Genomic DNA, 21,794 nt, shown 5'->3' with positions numbered 1-21,794 from the left:
GAAAGCATGAGAAAGCCCCTGTATGGTAATACAGCTGGGGAACAAGTGATGTGTGTCTGTGTCTGTGTCTGTACCTGTGTCTGTGTGTCTGTGTGTCTGTGTGTGTGCGTATGTTGTGCCAGGTCTGTGGTGAGATGTCAGAAATAAAGCGCAAGAAAGCTGCAACCTATATACTGCTATACAGCTGGGATCTCAGTGAGGAGCCTCAGTATTTTCATGCCAACTATCATAGTGAAGAAGCCACAGATGAATCACCCAATTCTGCAGTTCACCTCAGTGCTACCTTCTCAGCAACTTTCAGCTCATTGTTTTGGTTTTAACAGGCAGGCAGCTGTTTTCTGCAAAAAGCTCTAACATGACTAGAGTCTACAGCCACACTAGTGGATCTATGAGGTTGTACACTGCACAGCTGTGCTTTGAGCTAAACACTAATGTCAGCATTCTAACATGCTGATGTTTAGCAGGTGATTTTTTACCATGTAATCACCATCTAATTTAATAAAAAAAACATCTCTTCATAATGTGATTTTGACATCTGCAGGGATGTGTATTGTTGTTGGCTTGCTAACATTTCCTACAGCTGAGGCTAATGAGAATATTGTTAGTTTTGCAGGTTTTTTTTGTCATAATGTGTCCATAACGTTGGACAAAATAAAATTTTGACCTGATAATGGTACTAGATGAAAAATCAGGAGATCATTATTGTCATTATAATCATTATTACAGTTCATTCAGATAAACAGGACATAACAATCCATCTGATAGTTGTCGAGACATTTTACTCAAAGCCACAAATATCAACCTCGCGGTGGTGCTAGAAGAGACTTCAGGGGATCAACAAAGTCAAAAGGATTCATCCTCTGCAGACCATGAATATCTGTACTGATTATTGTTAGCCTATTTATAATATATAATATTCATCAGGTGGCCAGAAACACGCAAAAATAAATGATAATATCGTGCCGTATGTCCTGGATGATAGTGAACTAACAAGTTTACCATATCCACTCCATAAGTTGATGATATGTCAACGTTGTGTTTACAGCTTGCTTCCGCTGCCTCCAAGTGACAAAAAAGTCAGTTATAGCAGGTTTCATTGACCTATATCTAACACATACATTTCATAATAATAAACATATGCAGCACTTTTATAGTCACTCAGTGTATTTTTTCTCTTCCCTTTGATCAGGGTAACGCTGAAATCATCCTGTCTTTGTGAGCGGCTTGAGGCTGCAGAGCTGCATCACACTGACTGTTCAATTGTTTACTTAAGGAAGCAAAAGCCCCTTTAAGTCTGTATTGCTGGATTCTCACCTTTGACAGGCTGCTGAATGCTGCGGGGCTGATTGTCTGAGCCTGCAGCAGAACAGAGCTGATGGTCTGTAATTGTTCAGTAATTTCTTCTCTGGGATTTCCTTCTACCAACTCCCCACACCCACCGGCCCTATTCACTGCACAGCCCTCCATCATCCTCCCTCTGTCTGAAGGCCTTGCCAAACGCTCTGGCACATGAAAACAATTGTTCTTGTATGTTTCAGGAGACACAACCAGCTCCTCAGACAGACTTTTCCCCCCCCACAGAAGCTCAGCTGACGGTCAGGCAGACTTCCTCCTCCTCCTCCTCCTCCTCCTCCTCCTCCTCCTCCTCCTCCCCCTCTGGAAAAATCATGTTCAGTAAAAATCGGAAGCGAGGTATCTGAGTCCCGAGCCACAAAGTGACTCAGAACCATTAATATCCTTGACATCCAGGTTGAGCAAGGGGCCATCTCACCAGCCAGTGAGTGTTTGAAACATGTTGAAACAGCCTCTGCTTCAAGCAAAAGCTATTAAAATATTACCATGTGCAGGTTTGTTTCTAACAAGAGCTCTCTGGCAAGACTACAAAATGCTGAAGGTAAGCACCCATCTGGGAATCAGGACTGCGCTCCCAGATGAAGTTGAAAAAAATGTGTTACATCCTTCCCGTTTCTGGATCATCTATTTCACCTTTTTTTTTTTTTCTTCTTCTTCTTTTGGGAGGTTGTTTGAGCAGTCAGTGCTGTCAGAGCTGTGATTTGTGTCTAATCTGTAAAGATGTTTTCAATTGTGCTTCCTGAATGTGATTGTTTCCTCTCCTGTACGCTTGATCATGTAAAAAGTATTTGTTGTCATTCAACATGAGCAGCTTAAGATGTTACATTGTGTCAGTATACATGAATAAATCTCCCCCAAAAGTGGAAACAAGAACCACAAACTGCAATCTGTCATGTACGATATAGCATTGAGCTGCTCAATGGACAAAATAAAAAAGACACATTTTTACACTAATGATATTGTTTTAGGCGTACGCTGCAATACTGCAGCCATCTTGCATCCAAATCCTGCACCCATATCTTCTGAAATTTGTCAATAAGTTTTTTTATTTGGTTTATTTTAAGCCTTGAGTCTCAGAGAAGAAGGTGGGACAGAACATCTCTTTTCCTCTGTCTCTGTGCAGCTATATTTATTTACATAAAGTTACAAGGTTTTGCCCCTCAAAGAAAAAACTTAATATAGCAGAAATATAAGATAATAAAGAGAAGAAACATGTTTTTTTTTCTTGTTTTCTGTTTCTAACTTTCTCAAAAAAAAAACAACTATCTAGGTCATTTTTCCTTTCAGGTCAAAAAACTGGCAGAAGGGGTTGGAACTGCTGTCTAGCTTCATTTAATCCTCACTGAATTTCCTCCTGCTCAAAATCTCTTTTGGGATTAAGAGATGCGAGTGTCCGAGGAAGAGAAAAACTCACCAAAGTAAAGTACAAACCTTTGCAGGGGTCCCCAGGTGGGTCCACATCCTCGCCTGTCAGACATGTTAAACAGATCCACACTGACCTTATTTGCTGCCTTTGCTTTTCTCCCCGGTTTATTCTGCCATCAATTTGTTACCTGTCATCTTGGAGGGAAAAAAAAAAGTCTCCTTTCCGAATTTCTTGAAAACTCACTATTTGGTTCACTCGCTCTGACAACTTCCACCAGAGAGCTGTACATCTGGGTCCCAGCGCCGGATGATGTCAAGACTGGCGCTGACCCAAAGCCCGCCGCACAGAGAGTTCCTCCGACAGGTCGGCTGCGTTGTTTTCCCTTCCTGTGCCTCCGTGACATCTTCCTGCCGGTGGGAGCCTCTGGGAGCCATTTGAGGAGGCCTGCTGGACCCCGAGCATGGAGGACTTCGCACAGCAAATTCCAATTAGCCTGACAGGGCAGGTGGGGGAAGGGGATGGAGGGGGAAGAGGGGAGCTTGGACCCCCAGCATGCACCTTTAACTGCCTTAAAATTCACTTTCCATACAGCCTCCTGTGTCACCGGGGAGCTTTCCTCTGTCATTCTGAGGACTGAGTTTGTAGTCTGATTCAAAGCGATGCCAGACAGGAACTTGGGCTCAGCTGTCTGTGTGTCTGAGCTGCAATCCGCCTGTTAGACCGATCACTCGAGTGACTTTTTCAGATTGGAGGAGACAGAGAAGAAGCCCACAGGGACTAGACTTCTTTTGCTTCGCAGCCTGATTTCTCAGCAGTTATGAAATATTTCCAAGTGCAAGTGGCCTCGATTGGCTCTGTGCAACGGAGAGCATGTTGCAAGAGAACGTGACATCTACGAGGGAAAACTGATCAACTCCTGGAGTCAAAAATAAGAGTAATGATCTGTCAGATTCAGGGTGATTCATCAACCTCTGCTGACATGTGAACTAATAAGAAATGAAATCACAGATAGAAAAGCATCTTCTAGGTCAACAACACGATTATATTTGCATCATTTGCCATGATTACACGTCAACAGGGTTTCACTTCTGGGCTCCACTCTGACCTCTGACCTCTGGTCCCATCTCTCCCTGTCCATTGGGCCCACAGCAGTGATTTATCCCTCTGACATACCAACAGCTGTGTCGGGGGCTCCGAGCAGAGTGTGGGCTACTATTTGCCGTGACTAATCGATAACAGACTTCAAAGCATTTGGAAAAAATATGCCGGGCAATGACACCAGAAACCTTGAAACCTTTGCTGTGACTCCGTCGGCTTCATAAACAACATTTTGGCAACACTACTGGAAACAATGGACTGTGTGTGTGTGTGTGTGTGTGATCTCAGACTTTTTATCTTAGAGTTCGAGCTTAAGAAGATATATGGTTTTAAATGGAGCCAAAGATACAGCTAAAACAAATACAGTATGTTCCTTGAGCATCTAGTATTGCCAAAAAATATGCTAAATATAGTAATAAAAATAAATTATAGCTAAAAATTTGAGTTGAGAACAGTCATTTTCCAAACTGCAAATGAACTATTTCTTATGTAATAATATGTTTCTCAAACACCACCCAACTAGAAACAGAGTAGGTCTCAAAAGATTGTTGGTCCCAGAAAGATGCATAAACATTTTCAATTTTTTTCTTCATTTTATCCTCAAACACTGTATACAAATACAACAAACTAACATTGTTTTGTGTGAAAGCTTTTTTATGTCACAGCTGTGTTTCTTGTTGAGATACACCTAATCATCAAAATTAGGAATCAAGAAATATTTTGATAAAATATATTTTATTTAAAAAAAAAAAAAAAAAAAGGACAAACACTCATAAGTTTCAAACAAATGCGCTGCATCTTTGAAAGACTTATGCTTAAATTTCTCAGTCACGTATAAATAGTCTGTTTGGTTCCATCGTTTGATCCAGCATGTACATCATGTGCATGTGTGTGTGTGTATGTGTGTGTGTGTTTGTGTCTGTCTGTCTATGTAACACCAGCTTTGACTCTTCCCTGAGAAAGTCTTTGAGGATTTTCAGGTTGCTAATCATTCACTGGTCTTCAGTCAGCGTCTCATTCGCAGCGGACCCAGCCCTCGCATTTTTAAACAGTCTTTTCCATCCTTTATCTGGAAAGAAAGAAATGCTTCAGTCATACACAGATTGAACAAGATTTAATGTATCTACCCAAGACGTCTTTTTTATTATTTTTTCTACGGCAATAAACTTTCTATTTTCTTCTAATCAACAACCAATTCATAACAGCAACATTTCCTGTCCAATTAATTTGCAAATGCAAGATTAAGCTTAAAAATATGTTGTATATCACATTATATTTGCACCACAGTGAAAGTCTTACAGTAAAAATGAACCATCTATGTGTGCTTGTGTGAGTAATTTACTGCCAGTGTCAAGATGCTGTGCGTAAAAGCGCTTTTACGCACACTACTCCAGTAAAAAATATTAAAGTCACATAAAAATGGCCATGATTAATAGATAAACAGATGCTGCAGCAAACACAGCTTTCTTATAAAACTTGATCAAGATCAACAACTCGTGTCTGGGCTCAGAGCTGAAGAGCTTGTTTCATGTTCTGTGATATTTTCCGCACATTTAACGCATCAGTTGTATTTAAACTGGACTGGAATTAAAGCCTGTTTGATTATGGAGATATAAAACAACATTTACCCCTTTTCTCTGGTTGCTCAGACAGAAGGTGCAGATGGTCCGAGGCTGCTTCGCCCCGCTCTCTCCTTGCGCATGGACCGCGCCGAGGCAGGGCTGACCATCCGCGCCGCCGTCTCCGAGAAGAAGCACGTTGGCCAGATGGGAAATGTAGCTGGACGCCAGGCGAAGAGTTTCAATCTTGGAGAGCTTTCTGTCCACCGGTTCGGTGGGTATGAGAGTCCGGAGAGCTGTGAATGCGGTGTTGACACTTTGGGTCCTACCTCTCTCCCTGGCGTTAGCCGCGCTCCTCTGTTTTATCACCGACGTGGTGTCTCTTTCCAGGTTGCCTGAAATCCTTCTTCGTTTTTCGGCGCTACAGTAAGATTGCTCCGAGCTGTCGTCGCTTTCGCTGCGGTTTTCATCGTCCTCGGATGTGATATTGAAGTCTGAATAGATCAAATGCGTCGCCACAGGCCGCAGCATGGCAAAAGTCATCATTAAAACTTAGCAGTCCCAGCTCCAAATCCTCTGGAAGATCAGCCTGAAAACCAACTCAAGGACGGACGCTACATCTCAATATAGCAGGAAAGCTGCATATAACCACCTGAGGAGAAAATACGTGTCAAATAAAGCTGACCGACTTTTCATCAGTTTGCTTTGGCCTATTTCAGGGATGGACCCTGACTACCTGGTCAGCTGGGCTCTTATAGCTGGATGGGAGGAGCTGCAAGCAGCACAGTGTTACAGTAGCCTCTCAATGCAAATATACAAAATGCCAGATTGTTGTAACAACATCACAAATCATTTTACAAGAATATTACAATAAAACATTAAAAGATAAAATGATAGTGATGCTTTTTATCACTGAAACTCACACAAACACACAGAAATGTTAAAGAAGCATTGGTATGTTTTTTTTTTTTGCAATTTAGTTGTTATTTACCACAATTTCAATGCAATTATAGATTTTATAGACTGTAGTATTGCAAGACATATTATAGCAGTAAGTACCTGTGTGTAAAGGATGCAGGGAACTCTCATCGGTTATAAAATTCATGTTTGTGGGCCAGTACATTATTATAAACTTGCAAAATTCAAATGTAGGTTATAAAGTTTTTTTTAATGGCACAAAGGGAGTGCAGGTTGCTTTTCTGCTATTTTACAGTTTGTTTTCTTGTGTTAATCTGACATGTTTATGATGCTGCCACCCGCTGAGGTTTGTTTTTGTTAGCTGGTAAACCACACCGGCACAGTCAAGACCCAAAATAGACTTAATATCTCCATAAAACTAAAAGCAGCTCGCTCAACATCTAAACAGAATGGTGCAGGTGTTTGGAGAACTTGTGTATGTAAATTCTGTTTGTCTCAGATTTCCAATGGAAATCGGCGAGTCAAATGTAAGAAGTTCTTTAATTTGAATATCTTTTTTAGGGAAGCTCCACTTGTATCACTGTTGCACAGACACAAGCAGGCTCAGACTAATCTGTTGAAGAGTTAATACACAATCCAGAGCTAATTATGTCCCCGTTATTAAAGCTGCCTCTGCCTCACACTGAGGAGCACAGGTCAGGCAGCAGGAGAAAGTTAAGTGTGAGTAAATAAACAGTGAGCAGATGATCCTGGAATGGAAAGTATTTATTTGTTTGCTGCCCTGAGTTCAAAAAAACAAAGCTGGTGGCAAATGGATGATTTAGTCCCTCCGAGCCACATCAGTAGACACCCATGTCTGCTCCTCCGGCCACAGCCGACAACACGTTCAACCACTTCAATGCGCCTCAGCTGCATCAACAGTCACACATCAGACAACCAAACTGTCTGCTGAAGGAGCACTGGGGCTCACAGAGGACACAAACCAAACTCAGAAATCTGCAGAAATAACGCCGTCTCTCCAGAGACTTCACTTCGTATGAGCTAATTAAAAAAAAATACTGCGAGCTGCATGAGATACACAAACTGATTTTTAATTTGTTGTGATATCTGACGATCCGGTAAAAAACACATTAAAAGGTCAACAAATGCAACGCTGAGCCAAGAAAATTATGTTGCAAGTCTCAGACACTTTCTGTTGCTTTACTGTGCGGTTAACTACATTAACCACGACTCATGAAGTGTCACTCTGAATTTATTGCGTGTCTTTGTGAGGCGTGAGCCGACATATGCTTGAAGCCGTACGAGAGTTTAAACATATATATATATATACTGTACATGTGTGTGTGTGTGTGTGTGTTAACATGTTGACTCGAGACCAAACGCTGAAGATGAAGCTTTCTTGGAACAACTCTCTCATTTCATGGAATTGTGAAATGCTCTTGAGCTCGTCCGGAAGAAGTGGATCCATTTATCCATAGTGATGAGGCGAAAGCATGTTGGGTTTGCCACCCACTGAGTCCTCTGTGTTGTGCTTCAGAGATCTCTGAGAACAGCAGATCTGTCTGAGCCGCAGAGCAGAAAGGGGAAGGTTTTCCATGTCTGTGCTCTCACATTTTTACAAATAAAATCCAGCTGAACTGTTAGTGAATAAAAGTATCAGAGGAAACTTTTGAGAGAATTTTGGAGAGATGAAATGTTCTCATGTCTCTTACTAGAAATTAACTACACCATTAGGAAAAAAAACACCTTTGTAAAAATATAAATATGGCATAATAGCAATAAGTTCTAGCTCACATGGTTAATTGGCTTTGTTTGAGGTATGATCTAGTTTTCCTAGTGCACTAAAATTTGCATTTACATGCTGAGTCAATCAGAGAAAACCTATTTACTTACACAACAGCCACTCTGCTCCTCGTTCACTTTTCTTTAACCCTGCTAGAGGAGCGGATCAACTGATGGGTGTTGTCTTCATTGAGTCACCAACACTGGAAATAGAGAGTTGGTTCATGCCTACTTAAAGGAGAAGTCTGGTGATATTTCTATATTTTTCTTACTGTCAACAAAACCCACGAAAAGCTGGAAAAACAACAATGAATTGCTCCAACTGTTATTGTCTGTGCATCCAAAGGCCTATATAGCTTATTCCTCTGTGCCTTAGAGCTCCATTGTTTCCAAAAATCCATTAAAAACACATTAATGAGCCACGTCATTGCACTGGGTTTCTTTATGATGATGAACAAGGTCACTGAAGTTTATTTTTGGTCAAACCGACCAACTCCAAAAATACTCTGAGCTGCAAATCGGTGGCTGAAATTTCCCACAAATACTAAGGTAGTTCAGTTTGAGCAGCGTTTGATAAAAAACTACACCGCTCAGCTGTTTTAGGAAATTAAAAAATGAAAAATCCTGCCGTGAGTTAACTTAACTGTTTCAGTGTAACTCATAGCAAGCAGCTGTTGTCGGCCAAAAAGCTCTAAAACATTGTACACGACCTGCCGAGCACCAAATGTCACAGAGAGACAACATCAGCAACTAGCTGGTGAAGAAAGTGAAGCATTTAGTAGCTAAGTGGAGACCAAAAAAGAGTTAAAGGAGAATGAATGCTGGACTTACATTCAGCAGGTGGATACACGTTAAATAAATGCTCAGCTGGATGTAAATAGGCAACAGTGTTAATAAGTTCCCCATATTTAGTAAGGAAAAATGCAAAATATCATTGTGTTACAATCAAAGGAGTTAATGTAAAGAACAACAGCAGTGAAGAAATGAAAACATGTGGAAAACTAATCTAATAAATAAAATAATATATTGAAATCTGATAGATTTGTTTGTTTGTTTTGTTTTTCTTGTGTTGTTTGAGTGTTTAGAAATTATTCTGACTGTTTCCTTGTTTTGTTTGAATTTTGGTTTTTGTTTGATTTGATAGAGATGAGTATCATGGACTCTGGTGGCAGATAGTTGAGTTTTCATATTAATCATAAAACTATTTTTTAAGACTAAAAAGGTATTTAACTTCTTCCTTTTTGAACATGGAAGGCCTTATTTGAATTGTTTTTTATATATATGTTTGCTGGTGATTTTGTTTGTTTTGTTTTCTTACTTATATATTTTTATTTGGTTTTTTCTTTCAGCATGTTCGAAATTTAAAAAAAACAGAAAAAGTGATCATAAAAATATCAACTTAAATAGTGTTAATAATATCAGTTTTGTGTTCACAGCTTGATTCCACTGATGCCGAGTGGCCAAAAAAAAAAAAAAAGTAGGTATTGCAGGTTTGAGTATAAAGTTGCGTTGAGTTAAAGTTTAAAGGAAAAATAAATAGAAAAAACAGACGTAGTCACAATAACAGCACATCACATATATCTCATCTGTGCTAACGTGGCTCAGGTGCTGTATGTTAATCAGCTTTTATGTGATAAATTTGTCAGTTTTTTCCAGATCCGTGTTGGGACATAAATAGGACTTGTTAGTGACAGACTTGTTTTTTAAGGTGCTGGGGCCTCATTAAGACGCAGAGGAGCAGCGCTTGTAAGTTCATGTGTTAACAAGTAGGTGCATCACTCACCCCTTCTGCAAATTTCACCGTTCTGAGGAAACTAGAGACGTCTTTAAGCCAACAAAGTCACTTTACAGGTTTGAAACCTGTGTGAAATATAGCCTATTGCTGTTATATATATATAACATGTATATTTTCATCAAGCTACATAGAGATGGAGGTTCATGCACAATGTGTCTCTGTGCAGCGGTGGGGGTCACAGGGTGGATACGACATTGCAAATCTGGCACAAATTACACGCCTGCAGCCACCAGCAGTCGGCTGGAATTCCGGATAGGAAGCTGTGAGAAATCATCAGCGACTCAAACAACTAAACCTAAACTCTTTCAAGAGGATTTGGTTGTAATGCCTCCCCAAGTGGAACAAATGGGTGAGCTAGCAAACCAGAGATCATTTTTCAGCTTTATTTCAAACGTATATACTGACTCTGCAGGAGAGCCAGAATCAACTTTGTAAAGGTCTTTTAGTTTTATTTTTTGCTACTGGATCACTTCATAGATCCAGCAGTGATGAGGAGACTGAACATTAATCACATTTACTTTAAAACAATTACACACCTGAGTGAGTTTTGCCATAATTAAACTAGAAGAATTGTAAAGTAGGCGTGTAAAGGTTTAAACAGATTTTAAACAACTAGTAGACTATTTTAATACATCCCCATTTATTTCACACCGGTTAATGAAATAAATGACTAGTTTGGACAGTATTACATGTTTCAGACACATACAAGACCAAGAAACACAAACAATCCAAATCAGATTAAGAAACTGATTAATCTGTTGATTAAGCTTTTGTACATAAACGTGCTACTTAAACCACGACCACTAAAGGCCATTTACCAGAATTTCAGTTTTATCAGCGATTAACTGACATAAATTATGTTTCATTCCTTGTTTGAAACAACCTCAACAGTCATTTAATAAAACTAGTTTGTTGAAACAAATAATTTAGTGTTTCAGATGAAAGAGGTGCATATACCAGTCTCATCCCTGCTCAATGCTTTAAAGTCATTTAAAAGTCCATTGAAGGTCGGCCATGTCTCTTAGCTTCAGTTCATGGTTACTGAAATAATGATAATAATAAAACTGTGAGAGGAAGTTTCAATTCTCATGTTTGTCTTCATCAACCTCAAACACTGAACTTTAAATTTTAATATCACACTATTATAATTTCTTTAACAATTTTGCACTTTAAGAGGGACCCAATACGTCCAAATATAAAAAAATTATATATAATTTGTTTTCTCAATCATGCACAAACTATCTAACCACTATCTAGCAAAATGACAAAAGGAGCAAAACCTTTTGTGGTAATTTCACACCTTTTTAATCTTCACTCTTTTCACATAAAACAATCTATTTCAATATCAGTCAGCTTGGTTGCGTATTCTTCCATCATTAGTCATGTCGTTCTTTCGTTTCAGCCATTATATAAAAACAGACTCGGGTATTTATTTATGTAATATGATCTGTTTTTGGACTGTTGTTTTAGGAGGGGAGCTGCACGTTTAACAGTCTGTACACATGAAGTGGCCTCGGTAAGCTAACGTGTTAATCCCTGAGTAATGGAAAAGAAAATGGGGGAAAAAAAAAAAAATGTATAGAGAATCGACATGGAAACAATCCATTTTTGAAAATGACCACAAACACTTCCTCTTCTTAGCCCCAAAATCCCCTTGATCTGCTTAAATCCTCAAAGATAAAGTGTACAGAACCACCCATGGAAACGGCTCCCCGAAGCAACAGGTGCACTATATTTCTTCATACCGGTGTTGCGTGTCAAAAACCCTTTGAGGATATGGTTACTTCCACACAGTGAGCGAGCCACAGGAAATCTTCTCACACGCGACGATTTGGAGGGGAAATTTAGAGTCCTTTAGGGCCGGTCGGTAAAAGCTGCGCCGGGTCTCCCTTCATTTCCTTGATGGTCACAAAGGGAGACCAAGAAGCATCTCTGAGCTCTCATTGTGAGGGCGCTGATGTAGGACAGGCCTCGTCTCTGCGCAGTGACCTGGAGATGTATAGTTTACCTGCATTATTCTGGAAACGTACAGTTCCTTCCTCTCAGACAGAGGCAAGGGAACTTTTGTCTGACTTGATTTAGTAAGCAGGGCCAGTCTCAAGGTCACTGCCAACAACAAAGTGTTACAGTTACGCATTTACTTAAGATTATTCAACAAGAAGGACGGGCTCACAAAGTCTCTTAAAACAACAGTCAGGAGCCTTGAATGAACATTGAAACATGTTTTCCTTGCTGTAATCATTCCTCCTGTTCATAATGACCGTTAGAAGATCCTTTCATAACGCACTTACAACGTAAATGATGGGGGGCAAAATCCGCAAGCCTCCTTCCGTGCAAAAATGTATTTAAAGGTTTGTCTGAGTTTGCCAAATAAAGATAGATTGATAGAAGATATCTTTCATAGTTACAGACTTTTTAGTAAAAAAAACATCCCTCTGTGTCTCGACAGTGTTTTCCTGTTCAGCTGCAGTGGAAGTATAGTAACAAAAAGAGGAAATTTGGCACTAAAAACACAGAAACTTTAAAAGAGATTGACTTGATTTAACTAATTTGTACAGCTGGAGCTTCATATGAACTTTGAAATACATTTTTATACAGAAGGTGGATTTTTCTAACCCCAACACTTACATTGTAAGTGCATTATGAAGGGATCTTCTAATGGTCAGCATGAACAGGAGGAATGTTTACAGCAATGTTCATTTGGGCTCCTGACTGTTGTTTTAGGACAGATTTGAAAAATTGTGAACATATCATTTAAGGAGAGCAAATAGCTACTTTCTATGTATTTACACTATAAATAAGTGCATCACGGACTGAAGTTTGACGTCATTAAACAGGTTGTTTTGACAACAATGTGTAATATGGTTTATATCTGAGTGGAAAGGCTTTGGTTAAGGAGTGTTTTCGTAAGAAGTTATGACTGTGCTTCTTATCATTCCTCTTTCGTCGGCAAAAAAACAATCCGGATGGTAAGTAAACAGATGCTTTTCAGAGATGAGTAAGAAAAACTGATGATGGGAGGAAGGGGCGGACTCAGCGAGACTCAACAACCTCTTACATTTTGACACAAGACATTGTCAACCTGATGTTCTTCTAACACCTAACTCTTTCTACAAACCATCTGGTCTATAGGCTCCTTTCGTTTCCATTAGCTCATCTTCTTGTGCCGTCTGAGACGTCACAATCAAAGTTGACTGTGCGTGAACAAAGTGGTGAACTGAACTACTCAGAGTTCATATTTGTTAAAAGACAAAATACTGTTCTTTGTTGCAGTATTTGGTGCAGCCCTACTGTTACAGGCCTATTTTCCTTTTGGTAAATGTAAAGATTTTCCGTAGTTCCTCCTCATATTCCGCTGCTGCAATGCGAAGCAGCTCTGTTCCATTTGATTTCTAAAATTAACACTATTGTGTGTTAATTCTACTTAAAGGACATGCAGGATCTTTTTGATATAAACCAACAAAACAACATGAATGTGAGTCACCTTGTATTCAAACCTTCCTGCGAACTCTGTAGGAGGAGCTCAAAAGATGGAAAGGAAAAATATATCATTCAATGTAATTCCGAAACCACCCACGTTGTGTAGTTTCACTTAGCTAAATATAACACGTTAAAAATCTTGAATATTTTCATGTAAACCTGCAAATAATAAGAAAGTTTGAGGATTCAGGAATACCTTAAAACACAATATGTTATGACACATAAAGTGAAGAAGAAAGATTTAAGACTCTGCACTGTTTCTAGGTCAGCAATCAAATTTAAGCAAATTTGTGGCGTTGAACGACTTAACTCCTTTGCACAAAAGATCAGATTTCCTTGAGTTGTGTCTCTTCTATTGAAGCGTGCAGATGACACTCAGGTGGATTTGATCGATTCATCAGAGGCTCGTTTACAGTTACTCAACTTGCAGCCAGCGCTCACATGTTATAAATATGGCTGCGCCTCAAGTTTCCAGCAGATCGTTGCTCACTAAGTAGCATTGTGATTGTGGCATCAGAACTAAGTGAAAGTGTTAGAAGTCAAATTGTTATTCAAGCAAAGAGGGGCTTTCTCAGCGTTAAATCATGTCTAGACTAAAGGTTTCTAAGGGGGCAGTGCGTGGAACTCTACAACGCTTTGCAGAAAATGGATAAGTTGTATCCAAAGCACGATCAGGCAGACCAAAAGTGATCACACCGTGAGAAGATCAATACATCAAGCTTAGTTGCCTGAGAGATGGAAAAGCAACTTCATCACAGATACAGAATTTGCTAAATAAAGAACGCACGACTCAGCAAAAGTACTGTCAAAGGAAGTTTGTCTTGTTGTCGTCTCAGAGGACGAGTAGCAGTCTCTAAACCTCTTCTCAGGAGGGGAAACAAGGCCAAACGCTTGAGGTGGGCTAAGAAATAACAGCATTTCACAATACAAGTTTGAGATTTATGACATTAACAGAAGGGCGTATGTAAGAAGACCAACAGGAGAGAGAATGATACCGCTGAGTATCAAACCCACAGTGAAACATGATGGTGAGAAGTACCACTTCATTCTTCAGAGACATGCTTTACCCTCTGGTTTGCATCTTTGTGATGAAGGATTCATACTGCAGCAGGATAATGACCCCAAAATTCAAAATTCAATTCAAAATAACCTTATTTATCTGTTAGGAACTTTATTTGTGTTAAAGTGTCAGTGCATACACAACACATAACCGGACAAACACAGAGTAGACAATATGCAAGTGCATCTTAAAACAGTTTAAGATGTCTGCCAATAGGGTTAAGAGTGCTTAAAAATGTCCTTAGATAAATAGTAATAGATCAGGTTAAGCACCCAAGCTAGCTCATGCATTTATGAGTCTAATCCTGTTTTATGTATAAGAAAAGAACTGCAGGAAACTGAACATTTAAATTACATTTTATGCATAATTATAAGTAGTTTCTGAAGGGAAAAGCTAGTAAATAAAAGACACTTACTTGTAAAAATGTGTTACCTATAAAAACACACATTTACAAACTCACACCCTGTAAATTAAACTTCAGTGGTTTCAAATGGAAAAACGTCATGTGTTTAACTGAAGAGTTACGTTTCCCCCTGCTGGTTAGCCCTTTGCACTGCAGTCGGCAGCTGCAACAGAGCAGAGTTGTCAGTCCAAACACAAAGAGGAGACGCAAACGCAGGCGTGTGGCAGCAACAAGTCTCTCTTAAACCCTACTATCACCGCAGATCAGGTGTCGAAGCCCCCAAGTAAGTGCTGAGGTCCGAGACGTTTGATTTGATGATCTTGGCTGGTATAGTCGGCATCTTTAACCTCTGATATGCAGCAAACCTATGACAACCTCCAAAAGAGTAGTAGTAATTTCCCCCTTCTCTACCTTTGATCCAGAGCACATCAATGGGAGGAACAACGCTGATGTCTGCTGACTCCTGGAAGAAGAGACAAAACTGTCAGTGTTAGTTTATAAAACAGATGTGGAGCAGAAATTATGCAAGTACTGCAGAAACTCTAAAAAAAGAACTATGATACACTAAAGTCAGAAGATACTGTGACAGTATGTTACAGTATGAGTGAGTAGTGAACATTGTAAGATCTGCATAAAGTACTCGTGCAGAATTATTTCTTTCAGACGTAGTATTATATATTAATTCCTAGATTATTACTAGACTACAACTTTATAAACTAGCTCCACCTCGACCAGCTACAACAGTAAAATGCTACTTACACATCGGTATCTCATTATAAACAATTCAATAACATCATGTATAATAAAACATTACTCACAAGGGACATTTGCCCTGTAGAGCGAGTACTTTCACTTTTGATACTTTAAGTACATTTTGAATGTGGGACTTGCTTGCAATGGAGTATTTTTACACTGAAAAGTGGGAGTATTTACTCAGTCGCCCAACATGGGGAAGACCCAAAAAAAACCCTGGAATTAAACATTAGTTTTTAACTTCAAAATTGAAATTTTATATTATTAGTATCGCTGATGCTAATGAAAGGAGTTCAGGTGAACTTTGAAGCTATTATGCCATTTAAAAAAAAAAAAAAAAAAAAAAAAGTAATAGGCTATCAAGGAACCAAAAGAGAAAAGAAAGAAAATGTGAAAGAAAATGTCAAACACTCAACTTGTGAGCAGTGTTTTCAGAATGGTTTAATATTGGTATGTAACGCCGCCTGCTGATAACTGAAGTAGCACTGAGAGCGAATCAGCTGCAGGTCCAACATCACCATATTCTCATGTGACTGAGGATGTCAGACAAGGTGAGCTCATAAAGTGGCTATTAAAAGTCATTTCAAGCAGTCATTTGCAGCAGTTTACTGATTCCCAGCAGGCCCCAGATTTTTGTGCTACGCTATTGCATATCATTCAAATAACAGTAAAGCTGCAACAATTAGTCGATTTATCGATTAGCTGCCTACTACTGAATTCATCGCCAACTATCTTGATAATTGATTAATTGTTTGGAGTAATTTTTCAAGAAAAATCCAAATTCTCTGATTCCAGCTTCTCAAATGTGAATATTTTCTGGTTTATTTATTCTCCTATGACAGTACACTGAATATCTTTGAGTTGGGGTCTGTTGGTTAGGACAAAAGAAGACATATTTGAGGACATCACTTTGGGCTTTGGGAAATAGTGATTGACATTTTTCACCAACTTTATGACATTTTATGGACCAAACAAATAATCAATTGATCGAGAAAATAATCGATTGATTGATAATGAAAATAATTAGTTAGTTAGTAGTTATTTGCAGCCCTAAATAACAGATCTCAGTACTTCTTCCACCACTCAGTCAGTTTCTCGAAATAAAGTTACTGGTCAACACAGGCTATCAACTATATCATCCTTTGGAGATGCTGTATAAAAGGACTAGATGGAAGAATCAGTGGTGGAAGAAGTATTTAGATCCTTAAGAAAAAGTACCAATACAGTAATGTAAAAATACTCCATTACAAGTAAAAGTCCTGCATGAAAAATCCTACTTAGGTTAAACTACATAAGTTTTATCAATAAAATGTATTTAAAGTATTGCAGTAAAAGTAGTGGTTTGGTCTCTCTGACTGATATATTATTATATATGACATTAAACTAGCTCCACCTCCAGCAGTTACATCAGCAACATGCTGCTTACACAATGATGCTTCAGTCAAACTACTGGTTTCATCTTTAACCATGTGTATTTTAAAAGCTTGTTATATTATCCATTGTGTCAAATCTTCATCTGAAAAGTAACTAAAGCTGTCAAATAAATGTAGTGGAGTAGAGAGTACAATATTTCCCTCTGAAATGTAGTAGAGTGGAAGATTAAAGTAGCATCAAATGGAAATACTCAAGTTAAGTACAAGTACCTCAAAATTGTACCGAAAAAGTCGTAGTACTTGCGTAAATGTACTTAGTTACTTCCCACCACTGGGTAGAATATAAAATACAATAACCGAAATATGAAAGAGTGATTTTTACATTGAGTAAGTAAACTAGCTAATTCACAGCAGTGTTGTAGTTCAGGGATTATAGTCTCATAATGTCATCGCTTCAAAACAAAACATGTCAGTAACAAATCAAACAATAACTACCTTTATCGTGTTCATCAGACTCTGAACTTTCTGCTCGTCCAGAACCGAAGGAATCGGTCTGACGATGATGTTCATCGGGATGTTATGAACCTCCTCGATGCTGTCCGAGTGAACCGACCTGTTGTCGCTGCTTTTAACGTCCCCCGCGCTACACTGAGAGGACATTTTGGACACGTTTCTACCACAGACTGTAAAAGACTGGTTTCTGTGGGCGGAAAGAGTGCCGTACCACAACCGAAACATTTGACTACCAATTTGGGTTGTTCTGTGATTCTTTACTTCCTTGTTGCCAGTTTAGCCGATTGCGTAGTATCTTTGACGGCAGGTTTTCATTGGTCTTCCGCGCTGTCAATCAAACGTGCAGAACGCCCTCTCTGGCCTATTTAAAGCACCAGTGTGAAGGATTTAGTGGCATCTAGCGGTGAGGTGGCAGATTGCAACCAACTGAATACACCTCCCTTCCCCTTCCATTTGTGTAGGGGAACCTACGGTGGCCGCGAAACTCGCGAAAAACGCGAAAGGGCGCCATCTAGAGTCAATGTTTGGTTTGTCCGCTCTGGGCTACTATAGAAACATGGCGGGCTCCGCGAAAGAGGACCCGCTAGCATTGTCGATAGAAAGGGCTCATTCTAAGGTATCGAAAACACAGCAATTCTTATTTTCTGGTGATTATACTTTAATTTAAACATACTTATGAATATTATATTCTATTTCTGCCATGTCTGTTCCGCTAGATGCCACTAAATTCTAAACATTGGACCGTATTCAAGTGGCCAAATAACTTGTTTAAAACGTGCATTTGTTTTGCTAGCATGTAGCATAAATGTTTATTTGACTGGCCTATGCTGTCATATTAAAGGATAGGTTCACAACTTTTCAAGTCTGTCTTAAAACAACAGTCAGGTGCCCATATGTACACCGAAGAGATTTTCTTCACTGTAATCAATCCTTCTGTTCATACCAGTGTTACAAATCAACTGGTTTTTCTGTTAACTGGTTACCTTTGTTTGTAAATGTCGACCTCATGGCGACCTTGCAAATGCCTGATTGTGATTTTATATTACTCACAATATCATAGACTAGCTATCCATCTGATTAATTTAGCTTATTGATAGTTTGTGGAATTTGGAATATTCTTAACCATATTTTGATGTATTTTATTCAAAATAAAAACTCCCCACCCAGGTTTCTATACCAGGTGTTAAATCTAAAGGGGAACTTTTGGTGCATTGTGCTCATGGATGTATAAGGAGAACTGGATACAGGAAGAGCGCCGGGCTTTTAATCAAATTTGACATAGCGGCCAAACCATGTAATTACAACGTCACGTGACGCACACTGGCCCAAAAAGACTTTTTCCCATAGACTTACATTGTGAACGAGACGTCTGTAAATAAACAGATACATTTTTTTGAGCGTCACACCCCCTGCAAAATGACTTGTCTCACTATCAGAAGAGTCGCACAATTGAGTTGTTTCATCCCTATTCAAGTTAGCCGGAGGGCTAAACTGGAAGTAGCCGACATGGCCAGCGAAAGTCACCAGTGCGCTTGCTTTATGGGCCGCACAGATGTGGAAGCAATGCAGAAGAAGTTGAACTTTTTTGGCTTCATGCACCACTGAGCAACTTTCATAGAAATGAATGGGGCCCTGCCTCCGACACTGTATCCAGATCTCTTTATACATCCATGATTGTGCTACACCACTGAGCCGTGTGGCTTTGAGGACTACTCATATACCCGAACACATACGCCTATTTCAAAGCAAAGACAACTGCATATTACTTTTGGGGTTTAAAATACCCCTGCTAGATTAACTTGTGACCACTGTTGCAATGCTGCTTAAAAAGTACAGTCAACACCAATATAGAGATATGAAAATCCTCTGTATTTAATGTTTTACAGCAGAAATTTTCTTTAGAAGACTTCTGAAACATGCATCAGTTCACAAACATGTCTCAAGCAATTTTTTTTTATAAAATTAGGAAATATCATGAATATCAAGCTAACTTTGAACTGTCAAAGAGGATCCCGAGGTCTCTAGGACCCCAAGCAGAGCATTAGGGTTAACTGCTTCTTAGCTCGTAAACAGGCCTGTATTTGAGGTAGCTGTTGAGTATTTCATCATGGCAAACACATGTATCACCATACACAAACTTTACTCCCTTTCATAAGATAACTTATTCATTTCATGGCCAAACTGTCTCTCATTAAAATTCACTCCAGCAATTAGTCATGCAGTTGAAAAGAGCCGCTACAAGCCCAGAATCCTTTTGGTGACAATAGTTTTTAATGAGGTCAGTGTTTTGTATTGTAGACTGTTGCATGATACAGGCTTCCTTCTTCAAAGTGCACTACTTAGTAATATTCTATTTTTGCAGAGATTTCAAAGAGCCAGCCGGGTTGCTGTGGTTACAAAAGGGACGTCTGGGCTTGCAGCTTTGCACAGGTAAGTGGAAAGCTTCAAAGATCTGCGGCAGTGGAGCGGAAACAGAACTATTGTTGTTTTCTCCAACCCACAGCTACAGCATCTTCTAATGAGACAATTAAGAATGATTTCTTGGACAGGAGAGGCAGGCCATTATATTGAATTATTACAAATACTTTGAACTACAATGGCAGCGCCTTTTATGTTGATTAATTGGTCACACGGGGATCAGTTACAATATGAAGGAGGTCTATATATAGTATGTAATCATTAACAGTGGTATAAGTATTAAATATCCTTGTAGAATAAAACCAAACACAATGCGCCTTGTAATTTAGGCGCTGTAATCAACTTTTTTCAAAAGATATTCAGTAACAGCAACAATCTGTTCATAATTCCCCCCAAAAATAGTAAAAGTTTTGAAAGCCACTTTATATTTCCTACTTTTTTTTTTCTAAAAGAGCAATTTATTGACAGTGTAGTGTAAAAACAACCAATTAGACTGTAATATGCTGACATAGATCACGCAGCTGGCTTCATGACTGTGTGTTTCTTTATGAATAACTACAATAAAGTAAATATGTACAGCGACACATCCCCCCCCTCTGCATTCGCTGCTATACATAATGTCAAAGTCAAGCCGCTGCTTTGCTGTCAATCAAAAGCCACTTCATCACACACACACACCACACACACCAAAAAAAAAAAAAAAACCAAACAAACAGTATCACATGAAGAGATGAGACGCTGTCAGTTAAACCATATAGACATGTAAATCATTTCCAGTGCTCAGGTGTGTTTGGAGTCCCACTACACTCTGCATGACCCTCTGCTGTCACAGCAGGAATGTATTCTAGTTGCTAACATATCTCAATTACTTAGATTGAGTTAGTCACACAGGTACGGCGGCAGGTCATGGAAGAACAGTTCCCACATAATGATTTGCTGTTAATATTAGATTTCAGTCCCCGTGGGATTGTCACACTTAGAGCAGCTGGAGAAAATTACCTGCCAGCTCTCCGACAGGGAAGTGAGCTATATTTATTTATACCTTCTTCTCTTTTTTTCTTTTTTTTTTCTTTTTTACATGCTGACATGCTTTTAAAATGATAATTATTCTGACAGCGATTCTCAGTCATCAAACTATAGTTGGTGAACGTGTCTGAAATCATGACACGGTTTAGCGGCGGTGGATGTTGCTGTTGTTTGCGGCCGATTGTGTGACTGATTTGTTCAGTGATGATGATCATTCACTGGTGGCTCTCGCTGCCGAAACCTGAACCTAGCCTGCCTATGAAATTCTTGTCTGTGCTCTCTCTCTCTCTCTCTCTCTCCTTCTGCCCAGAACGAGATTTCTGTTTAATGATCTTCCTTTCCTTGAAATAAATTTGCTCCGGGGAGAGAACAAGTGGTCTTTTAGAGCGAGGTTATTTAGATGTGGATTAAGCTGTAGTCTTTCTTTCCACTTACACTAAGCTCAGTTCATTAACCCTAACCCTTAAAACAGGAGCGGTGTAACGTTTTTTTCCCACAAGCTCGAATATCAGCCGATAAAGCCACAAAAATGATTTGTTAAAATGATTTTATTTATCTCTACAACAAATGATAAAAACCTCATATCTGTAATCCCTTTGCTATCCTCGTTTCTGCATTTATTGTATATGAAGGGAAGAGAAGAAGCTATTTAAGGAGCACCCTCCTTGACTTTTGCCTGAGTGCTGATGACAAGTTGGATATCTTAGATGCATAAAAATGTGATTTTGACATGACTTCAAAAAGAGAAGCATACGGATGAGGTGGACCCTCTGCCAACAGAGAGACGAGGAAACAGATGGGTTTTACACAAACAGCACAAACATCAAGAACACTGAGTTAAAGAGCTTGGCAGTCTCACTTGATGAAACAGTGAGGAATGGAGGCGCTTTTAATGAG

General features: G+C 39.2%; 3 protein-coding genes across 6 annotated transcripts in view; 1 reads left to right on the top strand and 2 right to left on the bottom strand.

Moving 5' to 3' along the window:
* Positions 1 to 4,496: 4,496 nt before the first annotated feature.
* tcf15 (transcription factor 15) lies at positions 4,497 to 7,352 on the bottom strand. Its single transcript, XM_067593036.1, has 2 exons — positions 5,446 to 7,352; positions 4,497 to 4,886 (listed from the first exon to the last, which is right to left on the bottom strand). Exons 1-2 carry the CDS (start codon positions 5,920 to 5,922, stop codon positions 4,824 to 4,826), a joined length of 540 nt encoding a protein of 179 aa, XP_067449137.1. The 5' UTR covers positions 5,923 to 7,352; the 3' UTR covers positions 4,497 to 4,823.
* A 7,149-nt stretch (positions 7,353 to 14,501) lies between these two features.
* Positions 14,502 to 17,794, bottom strand: srxn1 (sulfiredoxin 1 homolog (S. cerevisiae)). The gene is made up of 2 exons (XM_067593031.1): positions 17,436 to 17,794; positions 14,502 to 15,277 (listed from the first exon to the last, which is right to left on the bottom strand). The coding sequence occupies exons 1-2, from the start codon at positions 17,676 to 17,678 to the stop codon at positions 15,068 to 15,070; spliced, it is 453 nt and encodes a 150-aa protein (XP_067449132.1). The 5' UTR covers positions 17,679 to 17,794; the 3' UTR covers positions 14,502 to 15,067.
* A 197-nt stretch (positions 17,795 to 17,991) lies between these two features.
* klhl12 (kelch-like family member 12) overlaps positions 17,992 to 21,794 on the top strand; it is a 124,768-nt gene continuing 120,965 nt past the window's right edge. For 2 of the 4 annotated variants that reach the window (XM_067593017.1, XM_067593015.1), the window contains exons 1-2: positions 17,992 to 18,100; positions 19,816 to 19,883. The gene's annotated coding sequence lies outside the window, so the exon portion shown is untranslated. The remainder of the gene's footprint in view (positions 18,101 to 19,815; positions 19,884 to 21,794) is intronic. The other 2 variants (XM_067593018.1, XM_067593016.1) reach the window with 1 other exon arrangement.

Source organism: Thunnus thynnus, chromosome 6 (assembly GCF_963924715.1).
Source record: "Thunnus thynnus chromosome 6, fThuThy2.1, whole genome shotgun sequence".
Classification (NCBI taxonomy): domain Eukaryota; kingdom Metazoa; phylum Chordata; class Actinopteri; order Scombriformes; family Scombridae; genus Thunnus; species Thunnus thynnus.
Note: the sequence above shows the minus strand (reverse complement) of the source record. Positions and strands in the feature narration are given on the sequence as shown.